The 27,065-nt window shown below is 67.9% G+C and overlaps 1 protein-coding gene across 14 annotated transcripts in view; it reads left to right on the forward strand.

The window, feature by feature from the left end:
- Positions 1–27,065, forward strand: part of RAPGEF1 (Rap guanine nucleotide exchange factor 1) — a 57,543-nt gene that overhangs the window by 20,051 nt on the left and 10,427 nt on the right. For 3 of the 14 annotated variants that reach the window (XM_055140189.1, XM_055140163.1, XM_055140225.1), the window contains exons 2-12: positions 10,922–11,061; positions 11,276–11,374; positions 13,911–14,089; positions 15,732–15,888; positions 21,870–21,958; positions 22,248–22,403; positions 22,574–22,697; positions 23,063–23,246; positions 24,230–24,667; positions 25,110–25,309; positions 26,222–26,368. In XM_055140189.1, coding sequence (XP_054996164.1) covers positions 10,922–11,061; positions 11,276–11,374; positions 13,911–14,089; positions 15,732–15,888; positions 21,870–21,958; positions 22,248–22,403; positions 22,574–22,697; positions 23,063–23,246; positions 24,230–24,667; positions 25,110–25,309; positions 26,222–26,368 — 1,913 coding nt within the window. The remainder of the gene's footprint in view (positions 1–10,921; positions 11,062–11,275; positions 11,375–13,910; positions 14,090–15,731; positions 15,889–21,869; positions 21,959–22,247; positions 22,404–22,573; positions 22,698–23,062; positions 23,247–24,229; positions 24,668–25,109; positions 25,310–26,221; positions 26,369–27,065) is intronic. The other 11 variants (XM_055140174.1, XM_055140167.1, XM_055140182.1 and 8 more) reach the window with 11 other exon arrangements.

A 27,065-nucleotide genomic window follows, 5' to 3' on the forward strand; every position in this document is an offset into this window, starting at 1 on the left:
GGGGAGCAGAGTGTGTGCGTGGGGCGTGGGGCGCGCGGGTCGGGACCGGGCGGCAGTGCCGGGCAGCGACTGGGCCCGCAGAGGCGGTTCCAGGTGCTGCAGGGCGGCCGCGGGGGAGGGTGGTTTGGGGGCGAGTGCGGGGTGACCGGGCTGCAGTGGCTCGGGGCTGGGGCCCACCTGTCCGCAGGAGCCCTGAGCGTCCGCCTGTCTCACCCCCTCTGGTTGCGGGGGGCCGGCGGCCTTCCGGGCCTGGCTTCCTCTTGCCGGCCCGCCCGAGCCGCTCTGGGGCTGTGTGTGAGATTGTGTGTACATGTGTTTGAGTGACTGTGAGTGTGAGTGTATGACTGTGTGACTTGTGACCGAGAGTGTGTGTGGCTGTGTAAAGTGTGAAAGTGTGACTGTGTGTGACTGAGTCTGTGTGTGTGGCTGTGGCTGTGAGTCTGTGACTGTGTGACTGTGATCGTGTCAGTGTGTGGCTGTGTGTGTGATTGTGACTGTGAGTGTGTGGTTGTGACTGTGGCTTAGTGTTGTGAGTGTGACTGTGTGGCTGTGTGTGTGGCTGTGGCTGTGAGTCTGTGTGTGACTGTGAGTAGGTGTGTGTGGCTGTGAGTCTGTGTGACTGTGTGAGTAGGTGTGTGTGGCTGTGAGTCTGTGTGACTGTGTGAGTAGGTGTGTGTGGCTGTGCCCGGGCCCTGGCTGGGGCTGGTTCTCTGCCTTCTGCTCCCCAGAGGCTCCCCGGGCCCCTCTCCCGCCCGGCCTGAGGGGCCCCCTGAGGAAGGCCAGAGTGAGCGGGTCAGAGGTGACGGCCCCACATCATTGCTCCTCTGCTCCTGTGTCTGGCTGAGCTCGGACGGGAGGTGTGGAGGGGCCCATTTTGAGGTGTCCTTCACGGGGGGGGGGGGGCGCCCCCTTCTGGCTCCCAGGTAGGGCCCTCGGACATGGGGATCCCCTTTAGCCCTAGCCCTGGGCCCTTGGCCCTGGTTTTCAGATGCCTCCTCCAGGCAGACCTCGGGCCCTGCCCGTGGTGGTCTCCGCCCCCCCCCCCCGCCCAGCCCCCTCCCCGCCTTCGGCAGCCCCTGCAGATTGCACCCCGCCCTTCCGGCTCAAGGAGGGGCCGTGGGCCACAGAGCCCGGGGTAGGCGGGCGGGATGGGGACCGGTGCTGGTGCCCGCTCTGCACACGGCACGCCGCAGGCCGGACGGCGCCAGGCCCCGGGCCATAGTGCCAGCGAGACGGGGGCAGCTGACCCTGCTGCCGGAGCTCCGGTTCCCGAGGCCGCGTGGCCGCCCGCCGCGTGTCCGTGACGCTGCCACGAGGGCCTGTGGTCACGGGCGGCCCGAGGCCCCTCTGCCCCGGCCCGCGCTCGGTCCCCCTCTGGCCCCGGCAGGCCACCCCAGCACGTCTCTTCCTTGAGCCGGGCCCGCTGCTGGGCCGCCAGCGGGGCTGTCTCGGCACCCGGCACGGCTCCTTCCTGTGTGCTCGCTCGCCGCGCGGTGGATGTGGCCTGCGGTCGGCTGCTTGGCTTCCCCGCCTCGGGTGGCCGCCCGAGCCGGGCCCTGTCCCGTCCCCGCCCCCCCTGCTTTCTCCCCTGCTGCCCCCCAGCCCTGAGCTGAGCGTCCTGGTTAGGTTTTGGTGTTGGGGGCCCACGGCCCAGTGCTCGTGGACACTCTCCGTGGGGTGCTCAGACCCGGGCCCGGCGTGCCCTCTGCCTTTTGGCCGCCCCCAGTGCCCGAACCCGGGGCCTTTGGATTCCGAGCGAGCCCACCCCACCCCCACGCAGGGCTGGGCACACCCAGGGCTGGGCCTCCCCCACGGCTTCCGGCGACGTCAGGGCCGCAGGGAACCTGCTGCGAGCACTGCAGGGCGGAGCGGAGCGGGTGGGTCTCTCCTGAGGGCGCGGCGGGTTCCGGAGAGTTCTGAGGAGCAGTGCGGAGGGGGCGGCAGGAATGTTGTTTGGCTCAGGCCCAGGCCCAGCACGGGGACGGCTCACTGCCGGGAACCGTCCCGACTGAGAGGCGACAGCGCACAGCAGGTTGGCAGCCTCTTGCTCCAGCTGTGTGTGCGTGTGTGTGCGTGTGTGTGCATGTGTGTGTGTTTGTGTGTGTGCGTGTGTGTGCGTGTGTGTGTGCGTGTTTGTGTGTTTGTGTGCGCGCGTGTGTGCGTGTGTGTGTTTGTGTGTGTGCATGTGTGTGTGTGCATACGTGTGTGCGCGCGTGTGTGTGTGTGTGCGTGTGTGTGTTGGGGCCGCGGGCTGCTGTCTGAGGCAGGCCCCCCAGACCACCTGCCGGTCTGTGGAGGGACGCGGCCGCGGGGGACCTGTCTGCCGGGGCCTGGTGCAGGTGGTGGGCGCCCGGGCAGCTGCAGCCTCACCCGCTGGCCAGACGCTGGCAGTGGGTGCGGGCGGTGTCCCGCTTGGCCACACCCCTGACCGCATGTGCCTTGGGGACGCCCGTCCCAGAGCTGCCCCCCGTGGGGTGCTGGGAGTGGTCTGCCCGGGAGACGCCAGTGCCCGCGTCCTCCTCCCCCCTGCCGGTGGGCAGGCCCCGGGTGCCCCTGTCCAGTGCTCAGCCCTGCTTGCAGGCCGGCCTGCCCAGCGTCCCCGTCCAGGCTGCGGGAACGCGGCTGTCCACTCCCAGGACAGACCTGACGGGGGAGTCTCGTGGCACCCAGCCAAGAGCAGGGAGCGGCCGTAGGCTGGGGTCCCTGCGCGGCGGCCGCCCACCTGTCCCGGCCGCCTTCCTGGTGACGGTGCTGGGGTGAGGGGCCTGAGGCGCCTGTCCACGGCCACCAGCCCTCCCTGCAGCTCCACCCAGGGGACAGGCCGGGCGGGACCCACTTCCTGTGTGGCTGGGAGGAGGGGCGGCCGCCCTCCCCACACGTGGGTCTCAGTCGGGCCAGCCCAGGCGGGTGGACAGAGAGGCCAAGGAGGCTGTTGCCCAGCTCTCCGGCCCGCCTTGAGAGACCGTCTTGTGTGCCGGGGCTGCTGGCAGCCACACCTGTGGGTGAGCAGCACCGAGTAGGTCTGCACCGGGGATGTGGGTGCCACATAGTAGGGCCCAAACTGGACATTGCCAAGTGACGCACTGGCCTCATCAGAGGACTGTGGGTGCCACATAGTAGGACCGCACTGGCCTTATCAGAGGGCTGTGGGTGCCAGCCTTGTAAGAGAGGGCTGCGCGACCTTGTAAGAGAGGTGTGAGCACCCAGTAGGGCTGCGTGGTCTGGTCTGTGGGGTGTGAGCACCCAGTAGGGCTGCGTGGTCTGGTCTGTGGGATGTGAGCGCCCAGTAGGGCTGCATAGTCTCGTCTGTGGGTTGTAAGCGCCCAGTAGGGCTGCGTGGTCTGGTCTGTGGGATGTGAGCGCCCAGTAGGGCTGCATAGTCTCGTCTGTGGGTTGTAAGCGCCCAGTAGGGCTGTGTAGTCTGGTCTGTGGGCTGTGAGCACCCAGTAGGGCTGCATGGTCTCGTCTGTGGGTGTGAGCTCCCAGTAGGGCTGTGTAGTCTCGTCAGTGGGTTGGCAGGAGCGGACGGAGGATCTTTGACTCGGAGAGGAGTGCTCCGCCAGGCTGCTTTCCGCCCGCCCGCGAGCCCAGGACTATTTTTAGCTCTCGCCTTATTAAGCGTTGGCAGAGCCTGGCCGTGTTATCAGATGGCAGTAACGCTGCCGCTAGCCAGCCTCGGCCTTGGCGACTCGCCTCACACGGGCAGCCGGGAGCGCCCCGCGCCTGCTCAGGAGCCTGGGCTGCCAGGGGGCCAGGGGGCCAGGGGGCCTGACCCCGCCGCTGCCCGTGCCCACAGCCCGGGCAGACGCCCCTGTGTTCACAGCGCCCTGGGGGCTCCCGGGTTCCCTTTCTGGGCTGGAGGGGTCCAGACGCCTGGGGGGCGGGAACGGCCGGCCCGGGTGTTCCTCTCGGTCCCCCGTTCGGGAGACTTTGGGCTGTTTGGCCTCCCCGGCCCGGGGCAGGATTCGGCCCTGACAGGAGCCGCGGCTAAGTTGGGCTCTAAGTTGGGCTCGCAGCTGCCGCCGGGGCGTGGGGGGCAGCTGGCCCGACAGTTGTCCTCGGCAGCAGAGGCGGTGGAGGCCCGGCGACGCGGGGCGGGGAGGGTGGGCCGGCTCTGGCGCGGCCTGCAGGGGTGCGACCCCCGGGACCGTCCCGCGTGGGTGGCCGGGGAAGCCACACGCGCCGCGGGCTCTCCTTGCCGTCCCGGCACAGGCACCGCAGCGGGTCCTGCCCCGGCTGCCGAGCCCACCGGCCACCGGGAAGCTCCCCAGAGCCCAGCAGGAGGCGCAGCTGAGGCAGGCCTGGGAGCGGCTCTGGTCTCCCTTGTCCCTGCGTGGGAGCTGGCCGGGGCCCCTCGGAAGTGGCCCTGGAGGGCTGGACAGCCGCGGGCGGCCCCTCAGTCATGTCCATAGCACGCAGCACGGTGAGGTCGCCACGGCCCAGGCCGACAGGACGGCAGGTGTTCTCAGGGGGCTGTGAAAGCAGAAAAGTGGCTCGCAGTGCAGTGCTCCCAGCTGGAGGGCCCTCCCGGGGGTGTCACAGATGAGGGGTTTCATGGCACTGAAACGGAAGCATTAGAGCCCTGCGCCCAGAGAACACCAGGCCCGCTCCTGCAGCAGAGCCCGGCGGGACCCTGTCGCATCCCCCCGGAGGAAACGCTGTCCTCGGACACCCAGAAGGAAAGGGGCGGCAGACAGCGCAGCCGTGGTCTCTGCGGGGAGAGAGGCTGACAGGCACCGGCGGGGCGGCAGGCTCCGTCTCTGCAGGGCCAGACCTGCGCAGCCGCAGCCGTGTAGGGCCGCGTCCTCCCGTCACGGTACACACACGCGCGGGGCCTCAGTCACACATGCGCGGGGCCTCAGTCACACACACGCGCGGGGCCTCAGTCACACACACTCTCAGGGCTTCAGTCACACACGCCCGGGGCCTCAGTCACACACACGCTCAGGGCCTCAGTCACACACGCGGGGCCTCAGTCACACACGCCTGGGGCCTCAGTCACACACGCCCGGGGCCTCAGTCACACACACGGGGCCTCAGTCACACACGCCAGGGGCCTCAGTCACACACACGCCCGGGGCCTCAGTCACACACACGCTCGGGGCCTCAGTCACACACGCGGGGCCTCAGTCACACACGCCCGGGGCCTCAGTCACACACACCCGGGGCCTCAGTCACACACGCCAGGGGCCTCAGTCACACACACGCTCGGGGCCTCAGTCACACACGCGGGGCCTCAGTCACACACACGCTCAGGGCCTCAATCGCACACGCGGGGCCTCAGTCACACACGCCTGGGGCCTCAGTCACAGACGCCTGGGGCCTCAGTCACACACGCCCGGGGCCTCAGTCACACACGCCTGGGGCCTCAGTCATACACACCCGGGGCCTCAGTCACACGTGGGGCCTCAGTCACACACATGCCCGGGGCCTCAGTCACACACACGCTCAGGGCCTCAGTCACACACGCAGGGCCTCAGTCACACACACGCTCAGGGCCTCAGTCACACACGCGGGGCCTCAGTCACACACGCACGGGGTGTCAGTCACACACACGCTCTGGCCTCAGACACACACGCCCGGGGCCTCAGTCACACACGCGCGGGGCCTCCGTCACACACGCCCGGGGCCTCAGTCACACACACGCTCAGGGCCTCAGACACACACGCCCGGGGCCTCAGTCACACACGCCCGGGGCCTCAGTCACACACGCGCGGGGCCTCAGTCACACACGCCCGGGGCCTCAGTCACACACGCCCGGGGCCTCAGTCACACACGCCCGGGGCCTCAGTCACACACGCCCGGGGCCTCAGTCACACACACCCGGGGCCTCAGTCACACACGCGCGGGGCCTCAGTCACACACACGCCCGGGGCCTCAGTCACACACGCCTGGGCCCTCAGTCACACACGCCCGGGGCCTCAGTCACACACACGCCCGGGGCCTCAGTCACACACACGCTCGGGGCCTCAGTCACACACGCGGGGCCTCAGTCACACACGCACGGGGCCTCAGTCACACACACCCGGGGCCTCAGTCACACGTGGGGCCTCAGTCACACACGCGCGGGGCCTCAGTCACACACACGCTCAGGGCCTCAGTCGCACACGCGGGGCCTCAGTCACACCCGCCTGGGGCCTCAGTCACACACGCCCGGGGCCTCAGTCACACACACCCGGGGCCTCAGTCACACGTGGTGCCTCAGTCACATACACACCCGGGGCCTCAGTCACACACGCGCGGTGCCTCAGTCACACATGCCCGGGGCCTCAGTCACACACGCCCGGGGCCTCAGTCACACACATGCTCAGGGCCTCAGTCACACACGCCCGGGGCGTCAGTCACACAACGCTCTGGCCTCAGACACACACGCCCGGGGCCTCAGTCACACACGCGCGGGGCCTCCGTCACACACGCCCGGGGCCTCAGTCACACACACGCTCAGGGCCTCAGACACACACGCCCGGGGCCTCAGTCACACACGCGCGGGGCCTCAGTCACACACGCCCGGGGCCTCAGTCACACACGCCCGGGGCCTCAGTCACACACTCAGCCGCACAGCACAGGTGGCTCCCAGGCTGGGTTGTGAGTGTCCCCTCCTGGCTGAAGGCTGTGTGTGGGGACTTGGTTGGCCTCAGCCTACGGAGGTTGCGTGTGGCCTCCCAGCCTCTCTGAATGCAGTTCTCGGGGTCTCTGCAAACAGGCGGGAGCACCGCCCTTCGAGAGGAAGGCAGGGGGCCTCACGCGCTGACACCAGCCCGCCGCAGCGCCTTCTGCGGCGGACGAGCGCGTGGGGGGGCGTTGTCTGAGTATCTTTAGGCGGTTAGACTCGGTCTATATATCTGTCTCATGGGGTGTGGTCTGTGGGGTGTGTGCGGTGTGTATTTTGTGTGCTTCATGTGTGTCTGCTTGGTGTTTGCGTGGAGTTTGTCTTGATGCATCTGTGTGAGTCTGTGGTGCATGCGTACATGTGCTGTACGCAGTGCATGTCTTTGTGTACAGTGTTTGTGGTACAGGTGTGTATTATGTGTGTTCTGTGTGTGGTATGTGTATCTGTGTTGTGTGTCTCTGTGGGTCTGTGTGTATCTGAGGTGTGTGTGTGAGGTGCAAGTCTGTGTGCGTGCATGTCTGTGTGTGCATGCATGTCTCTGTATGTGTTTGTCTCTGTGTGCGTGCATGTCTCTGTGTCTGTGTGTGCGTGCATGTGTCTGTGTGTGCGTGCATGTCTCTGTGTGTGTGTTTGTCTCTGTGTGTGCATGTCTCTGTGTGCGTGCATGTCTCTGTGTCTGTGTGTGCATGTCTGTGTGTTTGTCTCTGTGTGCGCATGTCTCTGTGTGTGTGCGTGCATGTGTCTGTGTGCGTGCATGTCTCTGTCTGTGTGTGTGTTTGTCTCTGTGTGTGCATGCATGTCTGTGTGTGTGTGTGCATGTCTCTGTGTGTGCGTGCATGTGTCTGGGCATGTGTGTGTGGTGCTGCCGACCCTCCTTGGTGCTTTGTCACTTCCTGGCCCTGCCCTGGCCCTCCCTGTCGTGTTCTCCCGCCCGTGTCCATAGTCCGTGTGACCTTGCAGGTCCGCTGAGCCGTGCTGCTCGGGCTTGTCTCTGGCTGGTGGTGTGTGACCCCGCACTCGGCTGTCCGGTCCGTGCCGTCGTGGCTTTCTGGAGTTGCTGTGCTTCCTCGTTTCTCGGCTGGGCTTATCTCCCAGCCTCTTCCTGCTCAGAGGAGGGAGTTTCAGTGGGGGCGAGGCGGGGGGGGGGGGGGCGGGGGGGTGGAGACTCTGGGCCCTGGACCGGGGGCTCCCGTCGACTGACCTGTGCATTTTGGAGGAGTGTTCACCGAGCACCTTCTCCGCGCACAGTCCAGGCGCCCGCGAGGGCCACTGCGGAGACCGAGCCCCGGCCCGCCCTCTCCCTGCCGGCCCTGTCCAGGCCTGCGAGCACTTGGTGGTGGCGCGGGATTTCCGAGTCGCCACGGGACAGTGCGTGGGGCGGCTGCTGGGGGCCATTCCAGGGGGCTTGGTCAGCACTGGGGTGTGAGGTGCAGGCTGAGTCCTGATGTGAGAGCGCTGCCCACCCCCGGCCCCTCCCCCCAGAAGCCTCTTCCTCCCGGCCCCCCCAGCCCCCCAGCCTCAGGCAGCCGCTGCTTGACTTTCAGCCCCGTAGTTTGCTTGTTCTGGACCTTTCACAGACAGAATTGTGCAATGTGGCCGCTAGCCGCCCGCGTCGCGCCTGTTTTCAAGGGTCACCCATGTGATTGCCCAGGGGATTTTTCCCTCCTCTCTCTTGCAAAATTATACTTCCTCCTCTGGCTGCGTGGGCCTGGCTGGGGCCCCTGCGGTGATGCGCCTGGTTGGGGGCCCTGCGGTGATGGGCCTGGTTCTCCTGGGCCCTGCCTGGGGCTGTCCCGAGCAGTGCTCCGTTTCTCCGTGCTTCCTGCGGGCCTCGCAGTGCTGCCCTCTGCCCCTTTCCGCTCGAGCACTGGCTGTGAGGTCGTGTCCAGACGGCGTCCGTCCCCTCCGCTCACCACTTCCCCTGCACCTGGGCCCCGCCTGCTTTGCTTGGGGTGGCCCCCCTGAGTGCCCTGGGACCCTGTGCCAAGGATGGCCCCTGCCTCCCTGCTCGAGCCCAGCGCGTGGCGCCCCCCTGTGGCCCTCTGGCCCTTGCTTAGCAGGTGATGTTTGGCTGCTGGAGTGCCAAGCGCTCAGTTTCGAAATTGAAATGCATCAATGCATCGTCCAACTCTTGTTCTCTCTCTCTCTCTCTCTCTCTCTCTCTCGGGTTTTGGGCCACACCTGGCGGTGCTCAAGGAACGCCAGGGATCGGAGCCCGGCTGACTGTGGCAAGACAGACGCCTTTGCCGCTGCCCCCCTGCTCTGGCCCCCCAGCCCCGTTCCTTCCGCACGCTGTTTTTCGGGGTCCCTTCCATTCCGGTTCTAACTGCAGGCTCTCGCCAGCCATTTTTGCATGCCGGCTTCTGGCCTTGGTGTGCAGGCACTTTCTCCCGCTCTCACTTCTCTTTTCACCGGCTCGAAGGTGTCGCTCTGGGGCACGGTGTGTTTATTTTGGAGGAAGTGCAGCTGAACGGGCCCCCTGGGAGTCACGTGGCCGTCCGAGCTGGGGCTGGAGAGCAGGCCCCGGGGCTGACCGCTGTGTTTTCGTCTCCAGCTTCACGGCTGTGACTCCTGCGCGTAGCCTGGGTCCGCCAGGGTTGGCCTGTGTGTCCGAGTGAGCCCAGAGGCGGCTTCGTGCCCTGGCGTCGGCCCGAGTGGTTCGAGAGTGCCCGGCCCGGCTCGCCCTCCCGGCACACGGCCCTCGCTTGTTTCTGCTCGGGAGAAGCCCCGGTTCCCCTCTCAGACATGCGTCTCGGTCTAAGTGTGTCTTAATAAATAAACTTCCTGGTTTCAGGGCCAGAGCGTTAGTCCGGAGGGGAGGGCGTTTGCCTTGCACGCCCTCGGACCCGCGTTTGATCGATCGCTGTGTCCGGTGCGGTTCCCCAATGCTGCAGGGGTTAATTCCTGAGTGTAGAGCCAGGGTGACCCCTGAGCACTGCTGGGTGTGGCCCAAAGCAAAATCAAAAATCCTTCTTGTTTCAGGGGGCTGGAGCGACAACACAGCGGGGAGGGAGTTTGCCTTGCACGCGGCCGACCCAGGTTCAAATCCCAGCATCCCATATGGTCCCTGAGCACCGCCAGGAGTGGTTCCTGAGCACAGAGCCAGGAGTAACCCCTGTGCATCGCCAGGTGTGACCCAAAAAGCAAAAAAAAAAAAAGAAAGAAAGAAAGAAAAAATCCTTCTTGTTTCACACGTGCAAAAAAAAAAAAAAAGTCCCAGCACACCTGGCCGTCCTGAATCAGCTGCTCCCGGGCGCTGGGTCCCGTGCCGGGTCCCGCTTCCGCCTTCTCCTCCTCAGGTGCTGCTGGGAGTTTTTTTTTTTTTCTTTTTGGGTCACTCCTGGCTCTGCACTCAGGAATTACCTCTGCCAGTGCTCAGGGGACCCTATAGGATGCTGGGAATCGAACCCAGGTCAGCCGCGTGCAAGGCAAATGCCCTCCCCGCTGTGCTGTCGCTCCAGCCCCTCCGCCGTGATTATTGGGGCTTAACTTTGTGGCCGGAAGTTCTGAAATTGAGAAGTATGTTCTTTAGCTTTGTTCTTTTCCCATCTCTTTGTAGGCATTTTGGGAGGGTCTCCTGTGTTTCTGGTCTAATTTTAGGATCTCATTCGCCATTTCTGCAAAAAAAAAAGTCAGTTGGGGGTCTCGGAGGTGTCGGGTGTCGCCTGCTTGAGGGGTGCGTCGTTTCAGCTGTCCTGAGTCTTCTCAGCCCTCGAGACGCCCTCTGTGGCCTGCTCAGGAGCACCCGGTGGCTCTGAGGAGAGTCGCCGTCCAGGTGTGGGTTGTGACGTCGCTTCATCCTTCCTGCCTTTGCAGCCGACGCCTCCTTCGGGCCCACTGCGGGTTGTTCATTTCCGCTTACGGAAATACGCTGACTTTGTGCTTACGCGTGTTTGGGGCCCAGCAGTGCTGACTCCTGGCTTGGGGATTTGGGGGGCCTGGGGGGCTTCTGGGTTGTACTTGGCTGCACTCGAGAGACCATTTGTGGCCGTGGGACCGTGAACCGAGCCCGGCAGGGCGCACGGTGAGCCCCTCGCCCCGTGGCCCCCTCCCTGGGTGCTGCTCGGGCGCAGACCCTGGGGCCGTGGGTCCCCGGCCCTCGTGGGAACACGTGGCCAAGTGGGGCAGGCGCCGGACTCGGCCGCGGCGGAAGGTCTCTCGGTGCATCGGGGCCAGGCGCCCGGGGTCCGGAGTGCTTGTGCCTTCGGGGCGGCCCCCAGAAGGCCTGGTGCGGTCCGGCACGCAGGCCCGGGGGCGCCCGGCTCGCTGCACCCCTCCCGCCCGACCTCACGGTGGCCCCTTTGCTTCCAGACTCCCAGCGTTCCCACCTCTCGTCCTTCACCATGAAGCTCATGGACAAGTTCCACTCGCCCAAGATCAAGCGGACGCCGTCCAAGAAGGGGAAGCCCGCCGAGGTGTCGGTGAAGATCCCCGACAAGCCGGTAAACAAAGTACGACGGGGTTCCGGCCCGCGGGGGCAGGCGGCCCACCGCCCCGCTCCCGGGGGGGAGTCCAGGGGTCCGGGGGGCGTCTTGGGCTTCTCAGGCAGCTTAGAGGGAGCCAGGGCCGTCCCGCTCGGGGTCCCACCGCTCAGCCCCTCCCCTGCGGCGTCCCTGAGGCCCGGCGACGCCAGCGCTGTAGGAATCCAGGTTTCCTCTCTTCCAGGAGGCGGCAGCCAGACCCCTCCCCGAGCGCTGCGCCCCCCCCCTGGACCTGGAGCCGCAGGCAGTAGAGTTTATGTCCGCCAGTGATCAGAGGCAGAAGGTCAGTGCCACGCCCAGAACCGCGGGGTTTCGCCTTCACGCGGCGCCAGAGCCCGGCCCCGGCCGGGCGGGGGGGCGGAAAATGCCCTTCGCAGGACCGCTGTGTGCAGCGGGCCCGGGGCAGGAGTAGGAGCCCCGCCCGTGCCGGGGCTGGTGGCCGCCGGGCAGCTCTTAGCTCAGCCGGTCCCAGTTGCTGAGAGGAGCTGGACACAGGAGGAGGAAGGGCCGTCAGTGTCAGCCGCGGTGATGCCCCAAGGCAGCCCCCAGCGAGCCCCCGGGCCAGTGCCAGGTGCTCTGCACCCTCCTGTCCTTCCCTGCAGCCCCCAGAAGGGGAGACTGAGGCACGGGGAGGCAGCCGCGTGCGCCCGTGTCCCCGATCTTGCAGCTTCTCTCCCCTCTGCTGCTCAGATAGAACCTTCCCCACTGCACCCCGCTACGCAGGCAAGCAAATGACGTCGGCTGCAGGTGACGGGCCCCACAGCCCCCGGCCCTCGGGGAGGCCACGCCGCAGCTGCACACCCGCCCTGCACCCGGCTCTGTTTCCGTGTCGACTCTGACATATCACAGAGAGAAAGCAAACCGCAGCCCTCGCCCTCTCGTCCAGTCTCGGTCCCGGGCACTCGGCCCGCGGTGCTCAGGGCTGCCTCCTGGCAGGGCCTTGGGGTCCCATCGGGGGTTCCGGGGCTTGAACCCCAGCCGGCCACATGCAAGGCAAACGCCCTCCTGCCGTACTGTCCCTCGGGCCCAAGACAGGTTTCATTGATGGAATTTACTTAGGTGTGACGGGACAGAGAGAGGAAGTACATGTTCCGGGGAGAGAGAGAGCAGGGGCTTCTCCAGAGCAGGGGGGAAGGGCAGAGAGAGGGAGAGAGGGAGTGGAAGGGCGGGAGGGGGCGGGGAGGTGTCCAGGGGTGTTGGCCGGCGGTTCCCCGGCCCCGTCTGTTGGGCCCTTGGCGCTTGGCTCCGGGGCGACAGGAGGGTGTCGTGACCCCGTCACTCCAGGCTGGTCTCGCCAGGACCCTTGCAGCCCCACGGCTCCGGAACTTTCCATCTCATCCCCCCCAGCCGCCGTGGGGGTGTCCTGGTGCTGGGCCCCCTCCCTCCGCCCGGCCCAGCCCGCAGGACGGCCCGGTGCTCTGTCGGAAGCCGACACCCGTGCGGGGGCCGGGGCCGGGAGGGAGGTGCCCCCACCCACGCCCCTTGCCGCCCCCGGAGCGTGCGCTCGCCCAGTGGGTGTGAGGGCTGTGAACTGGCGGGTCTCGACCCGGGGGCCTGCCGCCCCGTCCCCCCGTCCCGCTAGACGCGGCCTGTTCTGATGCTCCTCCCTGCAGCGAAGCCCCTCCCCTGCGCCCACCCACTGCACGTTCTCTGGCCTCTCTGGGTGCCCGCAGGCCTGCGCTTCCCGCACCCCGCCGGCGGTCTCTGTCCCGAGGGGCTGCGGGAGCAGCAGGAGTGCTCCTGGCTCTGTGCTCCGGCGGAGCTTGGGGACCACACGTGGTGCCAGGGACGGCCAGGCCGGGCTGCCGCGAGCAGGCGCGGGCCCCTCCACCGTCTCCCCAGCCCCCACTGCCGGGCTTTAGTTGGTCCGTTTGTTGTTCGGGGCTCCGCTTGGCGGTGCTTAGGGCTTACTCCCGGCTCTGTGCTCGGGGGTCTCTTCTGGCTGGTGACGGGGATGGCACCCAGGCTGGCACACGTGAGCGCCCTCTCCGCTGTCCGGCGCTCCAGCCCACTCGGGTATTTTATTTCGCTCCTGGCGCCCGTCCTCCGGGGCCCCGAGGAGCTGCAGCTGAGAGCCGTCACCCGCTTAGGAGTCATGTTTGCGTACCCGAGGACGTTTCTCGGCCGGCCGTGTCTAGAGAGCCTCCTCCTCGATGGCTGGCTTTGGACTGTTTCCTGCGTTCCCAGGAACCGGAAGGCGCTTCCCCCCCTCCCCCCCGCTCCCCCTGGGCTGGCCCTGGACTGAGGCCACTCGAGTAGATGGCCTAGTTCCGAATCTGCCCATGTTACAGGTCATTATTGATCTCCCTTCCTGGCCAGCCAGCTGGGCCCTGGGCTAAGGGGGCGGGGCCCCGCCGGGCCGCTGACCTGCCGCCCACATGGGTGTCCCCGAGGGCCGAGGGGCCCCGGCTGCGGCCAGCTGACCCACCTCACCAGGATGGTCAGCCCCTGCCACCTCCATGGCCTCCTGGTCTGTGCCCGCTGCTCCCCAGGCCTGAGGAGATGCAGGTCATTGTCCCGAGGTCGCCTGGGTGGGTCCACGAGAGGCGGGGACTGTGGGCCGGGGGCGCTGGTCCCTCCCCCCAGCCGCCAGCTCACGCAGCCTCACTGTGCCCGGGGGCTGGTGTCCAGTTGCTGTCCTGTGGGGGGACTCCGGGGACTTCCCTGGGCCCGAGTACACGTGGCGGTCTTGGCCCTGGGGAGATGGCCCCGGGCTCAGTTTCCACACGCCGAACCCTGAGCTGACGGACGGAGTCGGGTCTTACCGTCCTCCGAGCCGCGCCGTGTGATCTCGCCCTCACGCCTGGACTCCCTTTCAGAACCAGAGCTGGCTGGGAGAGAAGGAGAAGGAGGTGGTCAGTGCCTTGCGCTACTTTAAGACCATCGTGGACAAGATGGCCATCGACAAGAAGGTCCTGGAGATGCTGCCCGGCTCGGCCAGCAAGGTGCTGGAGGCCATCCTGCCCCTGGTGCAGACTGACCCCCGCATCCAGCACAGGTGAGGCCGCCCGCCCCAGACGCCCCTCGCTCGCGCCCCCCCCTGCCCCCCCATGCCACGGGGCCCGGGCACTGACCCCCAGAACCCGGCGCCACCCCAGAAGCCGCGCCAGGGCGGGGCGTTTCCTCCCCAGGCCTGTGTGCGAGGCCGGAAAGGAAAGCAGTGGCCGGGGGCCTGGCCAGCCCAGCCCAGCGGGGGCCTTGCTTGAGTCCCTCCGCGGCCCGCTGGCTCCCGCCCTCCCGGCTCCGGGGACAAACGTCTCTCTGTGCCACTGCAGCCAGGCCTTAGGAAGTGCCCCGGCTCTTGGCGGGGAAGCGCAGTTTGTTTATTCTGGGAGAGAGAGTAAACAGTGTTGATTTCCAGGAAGCTCGCGCCCCCACCCGGCCCCGCCAGCTGCCCCCGGCCAGAGCTCGGCCCAGTCATGGGCACCACCCAGGCTCCGTCTCAGGGCCGGCTCCCGGCCGGATCTTTTCCCCTCTGTGTCTGGGAGCAGCAAGTGGCCTGGCCGTAGGGCTCCGGGGCATCAGAGAAGGTCACCGTCCGGGGGCTGCACAGGGGGGAGGGCGTCTGCCCTGTACGCGGCTGACCAGGGTTCGATTCCTGGCATCCCATATGGTGCCTGAGCACCACCAGGAGTAATTCCTGAGCACAGAGCCAGGAGTAATTCCTGAGCACAGAGCCAGAGGGAGTCGCCGTCCTGTGCAGGTGGACACCGAGAGCAACATACAGACCCACACGCAGATCCTGGAGCTCGGAGTGTGGTTTGTGGGGTACCGTGGGGACCCGCACTGACGGTTCCCCCGCAGCAGCTGTGCCCCCGCGACCGGCCCAGCCCTCCAGGCCGCCTCTGGTTCTTGTGTGTCTGTTGTTGTTTTGGTGCCACACCTGGCAGTGCTCAGGGCCACTCCCGGCGGCGCCCTCGGGGCTCTGGGGTCTCCCGGAAGAGCCTGTCCTTCTTCCCTGCTTCCGAAATGCTCCCGCCCGGCATCCTGTGGCTCGGCGTTTTGCTCCAAAGGCGTAACTTCCAGCTCGGTTTCACCGTAGCTTACCGTGTTTGTCTTGAAACCGTGTCTTGCTGGGGCCGCTCAGAGCTGCTCGGGCCTCTCCTGCTGGTGCTCGAGGCCACCACCTGGGGAAATTACACCTTCGGGCTCCGTGCCCGCCACGTTCTCTCTCTCTGTCTCCAGCACGACACAGGGAATGACTCGGCACTGGGGAGACAGGACAGTGGGGAGGGCACTTACCCCACGGGACTGACCTGGACTCAGTCCCCTGCACCCCCCAGGAGTGACCCCTGAGCACAGAACCAGGAGTCAAACCCGAGCACTGCTGGGTGTTCCCTACCCCACCCCCACCCCACCCCTAAGAAAATCTTGATTAGAATGGGAGAGCGGCCCGAGCCATAGTCAGCGGGGCAGGGGGGGGGCATTTGCCTTGCACCCGGTCGGCTGGGTTCGAGCCCTGGCATCCCACAGGGTCCCCTGAGCACCGCCAGGAGTGAGTCTTGAGTGCAGAATCGGGAGTGACCCCTGAGTGTCACCACCCCCCTCGGAGCGGGGGGGGGCAGGCGGCTCCCTGGCTGTGGCCCCCGCGCTGACCCCCGCGCCCAGGCGTGCTCACGCGCCTCTCGCCTCTCCCGCAGCTCGGCCCTGTCCTCCTGCTACAGCCGCGTGTACCAGAGCCTCGCCAACCTCATCCGCTGGTCCGACCAGGTCATGCTGGAGGGCGTGGACTCGGACGACAAGGACATGGTGACCAGCGTGAAGGGGGTCATCAAGGCAGTGCTGGACGGAGTGAAGGTACGCTGGGCTTTTGCCCGTGCCTCGGTCTCCCGGGCAGGGCGGGCTGCGTCTGTGTGTGCGCCTTCCTCTGGCCTGGCGGGACCGCGGCGTCGTGGGGGGAGCGCCGGTGAGCGGGCGAGAGCTGGCGGGGGGGGTCACAGCGGCGGGCTGAGTCCACCGGCACGGACCAAACCGCCGGGTTCCGACCCCCTCGGTGGTTAGTGTGCCCAGGGTCCGGGTTGGGAGGCGCCTTGTTCCCGTGGGGCCCTGTCCCCCGTGAGCCCGAGGGCCCCTGTGCTGGACGCGTGTCCTGGGCTGGGCACTGCAGGAGCTCTGGGAGGGAGCCGGGACCCCGCAGGGTCAGTGTCCAGCGGAGGTCGAGGCGCGGCCCATGTGGCCACGTCGCTGCCGGACCAGCTGTCCTCAGCGGAGGCTGCGCGGCAGCCCCTGCCCTCTGGGGGCCCCGCTGCTCTGCCCAGCCCCCACGGCTGCGCTGACCCGGGCTGGGGCCTGACCGCACCCGCTGCCCTGCGTCCAGCAGCTCGTCAGGTCCAGGGGCCTCTCTGGTCTGTGCGAGGACCAGGGTCGCTGCCCTGCTCTCTGTGCCCAGGGCGCCCGCCCTGTGGCCAGCAGGGGTGGGGCCGGGCGGCACCCGTCCCCGGGAGCGTGGCGGGCGGGCCCTTCTCTGGTGGTCAGCGGCGTGACGGCAGGAGTGAGGCCTGGGCTGTGTGTGGACACGGAGGGCAGCGGGGGGCAGGGCCGGGGTGGGACACTCAGCCCCCACTCACGCCTCACGCCCTTACCCGTGCCGGCCACGGGCAGACGGGCCGGCTGGGCCCGGACCCCAGGCACCCCGTCCCCCCCACGGCTCCCGCCCCCCAGGGGCCCAGCGGGGTCGGGACATTGTTCAAGCCAGTGCGTGTGAGTGTGAGTGTGGGGAGGGAGTGTGGCGGTGTGTGTGTGTGTGTGTGTGTGTGTGTGTGTGTGTGTGTGTGTGTGTGACTATGTAACTGTGTAGGGGTGGGAGTACGTGTGAGGTAAATGTGGGCGTATGTGGGTGTGTGTGTGTGGGAGTGTGTGTGTGAATCTGTGTGGGAGTGTGATGCGTGTGGCGTGGTGTACGAGTGCGTGTGGCGTGTGTGTGTATGAGACTGGGGGTGTACGAGTGCGTGTGGCGTGTGTATGTATGAGACTGGGTGTGGTGAGAGTGTAATTCCGGGAGCCCCAGAGCCGGGGGGCAGGGCACGACCTGCCGGGCAGGTTGTCCAGCACCAGGCGCCCGATGTGACCCCAGCAGGGTCTGGGGCCTCTGCCCCGTTCCTCTGAGCCCACCGCAGCTCGGACCCGGCTGTGTGGCACACAGAGGCCGCGCTCTGCCTCCACGCCCACACCTCTGCCCTGCCTTCCTCCCGCTGCACACATGCTCAGACACACGTGTGCGTGCACACAGTCTCACACACACATGCGTTAGCCCTTTGACAGTCATACGCATGACATCACACACATACATATGCTCATGTATACACACATGCATTGCACATGGCATCATACATACATGCACACACGGCATTACACACATGCATACACACATACGTCACACACATGCACACGCACCCAACACTCCTGGGGCATCCACTGCCGACCTGGGGAGGCTCCGCTCTCGGTGCTCGCCGCCCACCGCCCACTCAGAAGGGCTCGTCTCACAGACTCGGCTGAGTCCAGGAGCCCCTGGCTGCCCTGACCCAGTGCTCAGAGCCTGGGGGTGACGCGTGGGCCCGTGTCTGCCACAGGGCCGGGAGGCCAGATTCTCCCTTTGCACACCGTCAGCCCGGGGCTGTCCTGCTAGGGACGGTCCTGATCAAGGGCCGGGGGTGGCCCCGGGGCTGTCCCAGGCATGTGGCAGTGACAGTTGTGTCCCTTGGGGCCCCGCCCCTGCTGAAAGACTGACCCGGAAGATCAGGCCAGAGGAACATCAGAGAGTTGCTGGAGGACAGCACAGCGGGGAGGGCCTTTGCCTTGCACGCGGCCGACCCGGGTTCTAGTCCCAGCCTCCCATAGGGTCCCCCGAGCACCAGGAGTGATTCCCGAGTGCAGAGCCAGGAGTAACCCCTGAGCATCGCCGGGCGACCCAAAAAGAAAAAAAAAATCAGAATAGGAAGTCTACTGCTTCGCTCTGGCCTGACCTGGGTTCGACCCCCAGCGCCTCACATAGTCAGCCCCCTGAGCACAGCCAGGTGTGGCCCAAACATGTTTTTAATAAAAGGAAAGAAATAATTATAAAAGGGAAAAATAATTCTGCGTTTTAAAAAGGACTGGGGGTGAGTGGGATGGTCCAGTGGGCAGGGTGCTGCTTTGCTCACGGTGAGCCTGGACCTGGTCCCAGCACCCGTGTGTTTCCCTTGGCACCGTCATCATCCTCATCATCCCGTTGATCGTCGAATTTCTCGAGCGGTCTCAGTAACGTCTCCATTTGCCCTAGCCCTGAGATGTTAGCAGCCCGCTTTCCTCATCCTTCCCAACGGTGCTGCATTGGAGGCTCTTTCAGGGTCAGGGGAATGAGACCCAGCTTGTCACTGGTTTTGGCATATGAATACGCCACGGGGAGTTTGCCAGGCTCTCCCATGTGGGCAGGAAGCTCCCGGTAGCTTGCCAGGTTCTCCCAGAGGGAGAGCTAGGCTGTAAGATGTGGCACAGCTGCAAAGTGGCCGTGCGCTTCTGGGAGCTTGGTTTTGTAGTCTCTGGGTGTTGGCCGTTGGTGGGATTACACGGCGCCAGGGGCGGTCCCTGGGTGTGACCGCCTAGCTACTGGAAAATGGGGAATCTGGGTGGAAGAGGCCCAGTCCTGATCCGAGCAGGCTTGGAGGTCTCAGCCCTGGGTCCCGCACACCTGGGTTCCTCTGCAGTTCCTTCATGCGTGAGGCTCGTCCAAACGTGTGCAGAGGGGCCTTGAGCATGGCTGTGGCTGAGCTCCAGAGGTCTTTGGCCGCGGGAGTCTGCTGGGGCGGAGAGGGAAACTGAAGCCCACCCCCTCCGAGGGGCCCCGGGGAAGACAGCCAGGCGCGGGAGAAGAGACTCTCTTAGCACCATCAGGAGGGAGTAATCCCCGAGCACAGAGCCCGGAGTCGGCCCTGAGCCGGGCTTCGGAGGCAGTGCAGGAAGTAAGTGCTTGCCCTGCCTCGGGTGACCGTTTGTTCCCTGGCTCTGCGCGGGGTCCCTCGCCCGTGGCTGGAGTGATCCCTGAACCCTGAACCCCTGAGCTCGGCCACTCGTGGCCCCCGGGGCTGTCCCTCGAGATGAACGTAGAGGCTCAGCAGGAATTCTTCCTCAGGGCCCAGACGGTTGCTGAGTCTCCGTCCCTCACGGCTGCCTCCCAGCAGGCCACGCAAGCCTCCCGCAGCCCCTGCGTCCGCTTTGCTGGTCAGACGTGGCTGAGCCCCCACCCCCCGGGGCTGGCACGGAAGAGCCTGGGCGGCCGTCTGCACCCCGACACTCGCAGCCCCGTCCTCCTTCCTGGCAACCCTCGAGCCGCCTCAGACGTTGGCTGAGCTCGGCAGCGATCTTACGCCCCTGCTTGCAAAGGCCCCCGGGCAGGACCGGGCGGAGGGCAGGGGACGCTGCGGCCTCCCGTCCCCACAGGCTCCCGCCTGTCACTGGGGTTTTGTTTGGCTTCTTTAAGAACGAGCCTTGCTCTAGCCCTGAGGTCTCCACAGCCCACCCGGGGGTTGCTGGGCCCACCCAGCCCTCGGCGCACAGCGGGGGGCTCAAGCCCGGTCCCCACGCGGGGTTCCTTCACTCGGTCGCCCCCGTGTGTGCTGTGGCGCCAAGGGGGTCCCGCAGGTCCCGGGGCTGGTGGGGAGTGCTGGCGGCGGTGCCCGGGGCTGGACGGGCTGCGGCGGGCCCGGCAGGGGGCACTCGGTGCCTGTCTGGGCGGGCCCACAGCTGCCTCTGCGGGAGGAGTCCTAATTATAGCCCCGCGCCTTCTCGGAGAATCCCTGGAATCCTCCGGTCAGCAGCGTGGCTCCTCCCCCGTCCTCCGTCCCCCCCCCCCGCTGTCCCCTCACAGTGACAGGGCACAGAGCACAGAGACACCGGCCTGTGCAGACGGGCTCGGGCGGGCTGCTGTCTTTGTTTCGTGTTTGGTGGAAAAGATTGTTTATTGGCTCACACGTGCTTAGGGACCCGCGAGGGGAGCGAGAACATGCGGGCAGAGCCACAGCACAGCGGGGGCGTGGCTGACCCGGGTTCAGTCCCGGCACCCCATATGGCCCCCGAGCACCCGAGGAGGAGCCCCTGAGCACCACCGGGTGTGGCTTCCAGACATCCCCCAAAGAAGGAGAGAACATGGACTTCCCGAGACACGAGACGAGGGAGATGCGTGTTCGAGGGAGACAGGCTTGAAGAGACCGGCCGTGAGGCGTCTGCCTGGCCGCAGCCCGCCCACCTCAGTCCCCGCACGCCAGGAGTCACGTCCGAGCCCACCCCGTGGGAGCTGGTGTCACTCGCCCAGTAAAGAATCGCTGCTGTTCCACGGCGAGCACTGAGAGGCGGGCCTCGTTCAGAGCCGCCTTTGGTCTGCGGCTGTCGGCGCCGGGCCTGTCCCACCCTGAGGCGTCTCTCCTGGGTGCTGCTGGCCTTCACGCAAGCTTGTCATCATTGTCCCGGGCAGGGCCATTGTGCGGCACTGTCAGGGGCTCCGTGACCACGTGTGTGTGTGCGTGTGCGTGTGCGTGTATGTGTGTGTGTGTGCGTGGCTTCTTGGAGGACTGCTGTTACGTAGTGTTGTATTCTGTAGCTCGGGGCCCCAGCGCCCGTCCATGACACCATCCTCAGGTTCAGTCCTCATAGAAGAGCATGGGCGTCGGGGGCCCGGGCTGCGTTCTGGTGAGCCATCCTTGGAGAGGCTCAGTGTCGCTTGTGTCTCATGTGCGCATGTGTGTGTACTTGTGTATGCATGTGTGTACAAAAGTGCGTGTGTGTATGCATGATTGTGCGTGTATGTATGTGTGTGAGAGTGCTTATGTGAGTGTATGTGTGCATGCATGATTGTGTGTGTATGTGTGTGAGTGTGTGCATGTGTATGTGTATTGTGTGCGCACATGCACGTGTATGTGTGCATGTGCTTGTGTGTGTGCATGCATGTGTGTGCGTGGCTTCTTGGCGTTCTGTTCCGGAGTGTTGTGTTCCGTAGCTTGGGGGCCTGGTGCTCAGTCTTGCTCGGGGCCTGGGGTTCGGTGCTCTGAGTCCGGGTCGCTGTTGGCCCTGGGCGCTTCCTTCATGACCTCCGGAACAGACACTGGGCGCCGGGGGCATGCGGGGGCCTGGGGGAGACGGCCCCCACTGCTGGGCCTGACCCTGAAGCACAGACCGGAGACGGCCCCACAGGGAAAGAGTTGGCCCCAGTGCCCCCCCCACCCCGCATGCCCCTCAGCGGGAGGCTGGTGCCCCGGGGAGGAGCACTCGGGCTCCCGTGTGCAGGGCAGGAGCCTGCGTGCAGACGTGTGGGTGTCCCCGCGTGCCCGGCCTGCGGACTGGCTGAGACCACTGTTCCCCTGTCGGGGCGGGCGTGCGGGCCTCCAGGGCCGCGGCCACCCGGCCGGCCGGAGGGCAGGGCGGTGCGTGTCCGGCTCCCTCGGCCCCGCAGCAGGAGTGCCGTGGGCAGGGCCGGGGCTCGTCTCTCGCCCTGCCCCCGCCCCTGCCCCGCTGCCTCTCAGGAGGAGATTTCCGAAGCCATTTCTCTGCTGTGCGTTAGCCAGGCCCCCGGCCAGCCGTTCTGGCTGTGCCCCACCGACCTGGCCGTCCCCAAGGCCAGCCCGGGCCGCGTCCTTCCTTCTGGACCGTCTCTCTCGGCCCCAGAGTGCGTCTCTGCGGGGCGGTGGGCACTGGGGCTGGTGGCCGCTGCCCCTCCCTGCCGTGTGCCCCGGGACGCTGCTGCTCGTGTCGGTGGAGTGGGCGCGGGGAGGAGCGGGCACGGCTCTCACAGCCCTTCTCGTCGTGGGCAGGAGCTGGTCAAGCTGACCATCGAGAAGCAGGGGCACCCGTCCCCCACCAGCCCGGCGAAGCCCAGCCCCCCGGCCTGCAGGTCTGAAGGGTGAGTGCTGCCCGCTCCCCGGTGCTGGTCAGCGCGGCGGGCGCGGGGTCCACTGCTCGCGGCCCCTCTCGGGTGGAAAGTGGCTTAGCCCGGAGCACTGACTCCGAGGTCCCGTGGACACTGCAGCCACGGCCAGCGCCTGCTGTCAGGTGGGACGTCCACGTCCCAGGACCTCTGCCCCTCTGGGCTGAGGGCCCCCGTGGGGTGGCTGCGTGGATGGTGTCCGCGAGCAGCCAGAGGGGCCCCGGCCTTGCGCCCGCCTTGACGTGCTCTCGCCCTGGGCGCCCAGCAGCCAGCCCGAGCTGCCGCTGACTGACCGGGAGATGGAGATCCTGAACAAGACGGCCAGCCTGTCCCCGCCCCCCGAGCTGCTCCCCGACGCCGTGGACGGGGAGGCCGCGCCCCCCAAGCCCCCCTTACCCGGCATCCGCGTGGTGGATAACAGGTACCTGCACTCGCCCGCGCCTATGCCTGTTCGGGCCCCAGCTGGGCAGCGGGGGACGGGCGGGGAGGCCCAGGGGCGGCCACTCGCTCCCGCCCGATCCCCCCGCCTGCACTGTCTCTCCCTCCGGCCCTCCTCCTGGGGGTGGCCGACACGTGCTCCGTCTGCCGCAGCCCCCCGCCCGCACTGCCGCCCAAGAAGCGCCAGTCGGCCCCGTCCCCAACACGCGTGGCCGTCGTGGCCCCCATGAGCCGGGCCACCAGCGGCTCCAGTTTGCCGGCCGGCATCAACAGGCAGGTAATGCCGCGCACAGAGACCCCACCGGGCAGGGCCCGAGGCTGCAGTGCCCAGCAAGGGGCCAGTTGGGCGGGGGGGGGGCAGGGGCTCGGCGCCCAGAGAGGGGGGCTGCCAGGGGGGTGGGGCGGGGCGGGGCGAAGCGCCCGGAGAGACAGAATGCGAGGGGCGGGGTGGGGGAGCTCGGCGCCCGGAGACAGGCTGCGGGGGGGGGGGGCGGGGTCGGGGGGGCGCGGCGCCCAGAGAGGGGGGCTGCGAGGGGGGTGGGGCGGGGGGCGCCCAGAGAGGAGGGCTGCGAGGGAGGCTGCGAGGGGGGCGGGGCAGGGGGCGCCCCTCGGCCCTGCCCCCAGTGGCGTCTCGGCCCGCAGGACTTCGACGTGGACTGCTACGCGCAGCGGCGGCTGTCGGGCGGCAGCCACTCGTACGGGGGCGAGTCCCCGCGCCTCTCCCCCTGCAGCAGCATGGGCAAGCTCAGCAAGTCGGACGAGCAGCTGTCCTCGCTGGACCGGGACAGCGGGCAGGGCTCCCGGAACACCAGCTGTGAGACGCTCGGTGAGCGGGGCGGGGCAGGGGGCCTGTGCCGCTGGGTCGGACCCTGGGGCCTTTGCTCACATCAGAGCAGGGGTGCGGGGGCGGGGTGGAGGCTGGGGACCCCTGGGCGGGGCCCTGTGCCCAACTCAGCAGTTGGCAGGAGGCTGAGCACAGAGGGGCCGGAGCGACAGCACAGCAGGGAGGGCCTTGCCTTTCCTGGGGCCGGCCCGGGTTATATCCCCGGCACCCCAGAGGGTCCTTAAGCACAGCGCCGGGAGTCAGCCCTGAGCACAGAGCTGGGAGTGAGCCCTGAGCACAGCACCGGGAGTGAGCCCTGAGCACAGAGCTGGGAGTGAGCCCCGAGCACAGAGCCGGGAGTGAGCCCTGAGCACAGAGCTGGGAGTGAGCCCCGAGCACAGTGCCGGGAGTGAGCCCTGAGCACAGAGCTGGGAGTGAGCCCCGACCACAGATCCGGGAGTCAGCCCCGACCACAGATCCGGGAGTCAGTCCTGAGCACAGAGCCAGGAGTCAGTCCTGAGCACAGAGCCGGGAGTGAGCCCCGAGCACAGAGCCGGGAGTGAACCCTGAGCACAGAGCCAGGAGTCAGCCCTGAGTACCACTGCGTGTGGCCCCAAATCCAGTGAGAGCCCAGAGGCCAAGGAGCACTGTTGTTTGGGCTCACCTGGGGACGCAGTCAGAGATTTGAGCGGATTCTCACCAGTGCACCAACCTCGGGACATTCAGAGCCTGACCCACAGGCTGGGCCACGGGCTGGGCCCCTGGAAAGAGCGGGGGGTGGGGGTGGGGGGGCATCAGTGCCCGGCAGAGGCTCGCAGGAATGGCCGGTCGCCCACCGGTCCTGGGCCTGCGAGTGGGACGCGCTTTCCCTTTTCCGTGTTTAAGCGAGAACGTGGGCGGGAGGGGCCGAGTGATGCCCCCCAGAGCCCCCCGGGGGGAGCGGCCGGCCGGGCCCCCCACCCACTCACCCGCCCGCCCGCCCGCAGATCACTACGACCCCGACTACGAGTTCCTGCAGCAGGACCTCTCCGACGCCGACCAGCTGCCCCCGCAGGCGGCCTGCGGCCTCAGCCCGCTGCCCGAGTCCTCGGGGGAGGCCGGCCCGCCCTGCCCCGGGCCCCGCGTCCCGCTGCCCCCCGACCTGCCCCCGGCCCTGCCCCAGAAGAAGCGCCGGAGCGCGGCCTCGCAGACGTCGGAGGGCTCGGGGGGCCGCGCGGCCTGCGAGCGCCACCCGTCCCAGTACGACAACGTCCCCGAGGCCGAGCTGCACAGCCCCGGCGCCTTCCCGCCCTTCGCCGCCGTGGCCCCCTTCCAGCAGGGCGCGGCCCCCAGCCCCGCCGAGTTCGTGGGCGACTTCACGGTGCTGGAGCCCACGGGCGACCCCGAGAAGCCGCCGCCCCTCCCGGAGAAGAAGAACAAGCACAGTTAGTCGGGGCCGGGGCCGGGCGGCCTGGCCTGGGCACGGGGGCGGCGGGGCGGGGCGTGGAGGGGGCGGGGCGTGGGCGGGGCGTGGGCGGGGCCTGACCTGGGCACAGGATGGCGGGGCGGGGCTGGAGAGGCGGGGCCGGGGGCGGGGCCTGGCCGGGCTGGAGGCAGCCAGGGCCACGCTGGGGCATGAGCAGGACTAAGCGCCTTTTCAGGCGCCTGCCGGGCCATGGGGGGTGTGGGTGGGCCCGGGCCGTTGTGGGCGGGCTGGGCGGGGTCCCCTCGTCCTCCTAGGGCACCCCTGCAGGCTCTCGGGGGGATTGTGCGCCCCCGAGTCAGCCCCGCAGGGCACGACGCCCCGGGGAGGGCTCCCGAGGCTGCCCGGGTCCTGCCGCGGGGCCAACCCCACGCCCCCGCGTGCTGACTGCCCCGTGCCCGCAGTGCTCGCCTACATGCAGCTGCTGGAGGACTACTCGGAGCCGCAGCCGTCCGTGTTCTACCAGACGCCGCAGAGCGAGCACGTGTACCAGCAGAAGAACCGGCACCTCATGGAGGTCTATGGCTTCAACGACTCCTTCAGCGGCGACGGCCCCCAGGAGCTGGCCCCGCCCCCCGCCCTGCCCCCCAAGCAGCGGCAGCTGGTAAGGGTCCTCCCCGGGGTCCATCCTCCCCCCCCTTCCCCCCCCCGCCCCTCGGCAGACCCCTGCGGGGGTTCAGGCCCGTCAGCGTGGGGAGCAGCCGCCGCCCGGGCACCGCGACCGTCTGGGGGCACCAGGCAGCGCCCCTGTGCCCGCTGCCGCCTCGTCGCTCCTTGCACTCTGCGCGGGGTCACTCACCGGCCCTCGCACCCACACGCGGCCAGGGTCTGGCTTCAGAGCACGTGAAGGCTTCACCCAGCAGTGGCCAGTCCAGAGCGTTTGCTCTGGGGACCCCGCGTGAGGCTGGACGGGAGGGGACCCACACGTGCCCTGGCCACGCTGGGGGCCCCGGACACCCCCCCGTCGCCCCAGCCTTCCTCCACGGGGGCCGGCAGGCAGCGTGGCGCCGTCGGGGCTGAGGCGGGGCTGTTGGCCGGGGGAGCCTCACAGGACCCCGGGCCTCGGCCCTCACCGCCCTGTCCCCCACAAGCACCCCGGCCTGCGCCCAGCTCTTCCGGGGACCCCCGGAGGGACTCGCCGAGGTTGGGGCCGCTCTGCACCCACCTGCTCCTGCAGCTGGGGGACCCCGGCAGTGCTGCAGACCCGGGAGGGGGCGTGTCCGGACATTTCCAGGCGGGCTGTGCTGAGGGCGTCTGGGCCACCGACCCCTCTCCGGAGGCTCCGGGCGAGGGCCCCGCTGTGTCTACTCCGCTTGTTCTCTCGCGCCCTCCGGCCGAGTCCAGCTGCCCCCGGCCAGCAGCGTCTGTGAGCCTGGAGCACCGCGAGGGCCTCCGGCACCTGGGCCGCCCGCGCCCGCCTGACTCTGCTCTGCTCTCCCCTCCTCCCCTCCTCCCTCTGTGCTCCCTCTGTGCTCCCTCTGTCCTCCCTCTGTGCTCCCTCTGTCCTTCTGTCCAGCAGGCCTCCTATGCTGCCTCTTCCTTCTCCTCTGTCTCCTACACAACAGTGGCCTTCAGCCCCGAGGACGGCAGTGCCGCTCCGGGCCTCAGTGCGTCCGTCTCTAACTCCTTTCTCAGCCGGCATGGCGCCCTGGCCGTGCCCTCGGTGAGTTCCGCCGCCGCCGCCACCGGCTGGTGCTCGGGGGCCGGGGAGGGTGGAGCGTGCCGCCACTGCCGCCTCGCTGTGGCCACTCTCCCTGGGTGGACAGCGGCGGCTGGGCGCCCTGCAGTGGGTGTGCCTCACTGTCCCCGCAGGCCCGGCCTGTCCATCCGGGCTGGGAGTGGATGCCTCGCACTCCCCGTCATGACCCGGCCCGGGGTCCGTCCACACGCCTGTCACTCGGTCCCCCCGGCCTCTCCCTCTGGCCTTCAGGATTGTTCCTGGGCACCGGGGCAGCCTCCGTCCCCCCGCACCCCCACCTAGGCCCCCCACCGCAGCGCCACCCTGAGCCGGCCACCGTGTGCTCCGCCCAGGACCCTCCGCCCTGCGGGCACTGAGACCCTCGTTCCCGGGACCTGGGCTTCTCCCGGCTGCCCAAACCCCCGCTCTGCCTCCCTCGCCTCACCCTCTGTCAGAGCCCAGGGGACTTGTGTCCAGCAGGGGGCGCCGTGCAGTGCGAGCAGCACTCCAGCGCCTGGGCACCCTCAAAACCTTGAGTGGAGCCGGGCCCCCCATCACCTCCCTCTGCTCCCACCAACACCCCCCCAGTCACACGCATCTGTCCATGACCCCGCAACCCACCTTCCTTGTCTGCCATCTGCACGAGCCAGGAGTCTGGCTGCCCGCTCTCCACCCCTGCCCT

The sequence above is a fragment of the Sorex araneus genome, chromosome 1, assembly GCF_027595985.1.
Source record: "Sorex araneus isolate mSorAra2 chromosome 1, mSorAra2.pri, whole genome shotgun sequence".
NCBI classification, from domain to species: domain Eukaryota; kingdom Metazoa; phylum Chordata; class Mammalia; order Eulipotyphla; family Soricidae; genus Sorex; species Sorex araneus.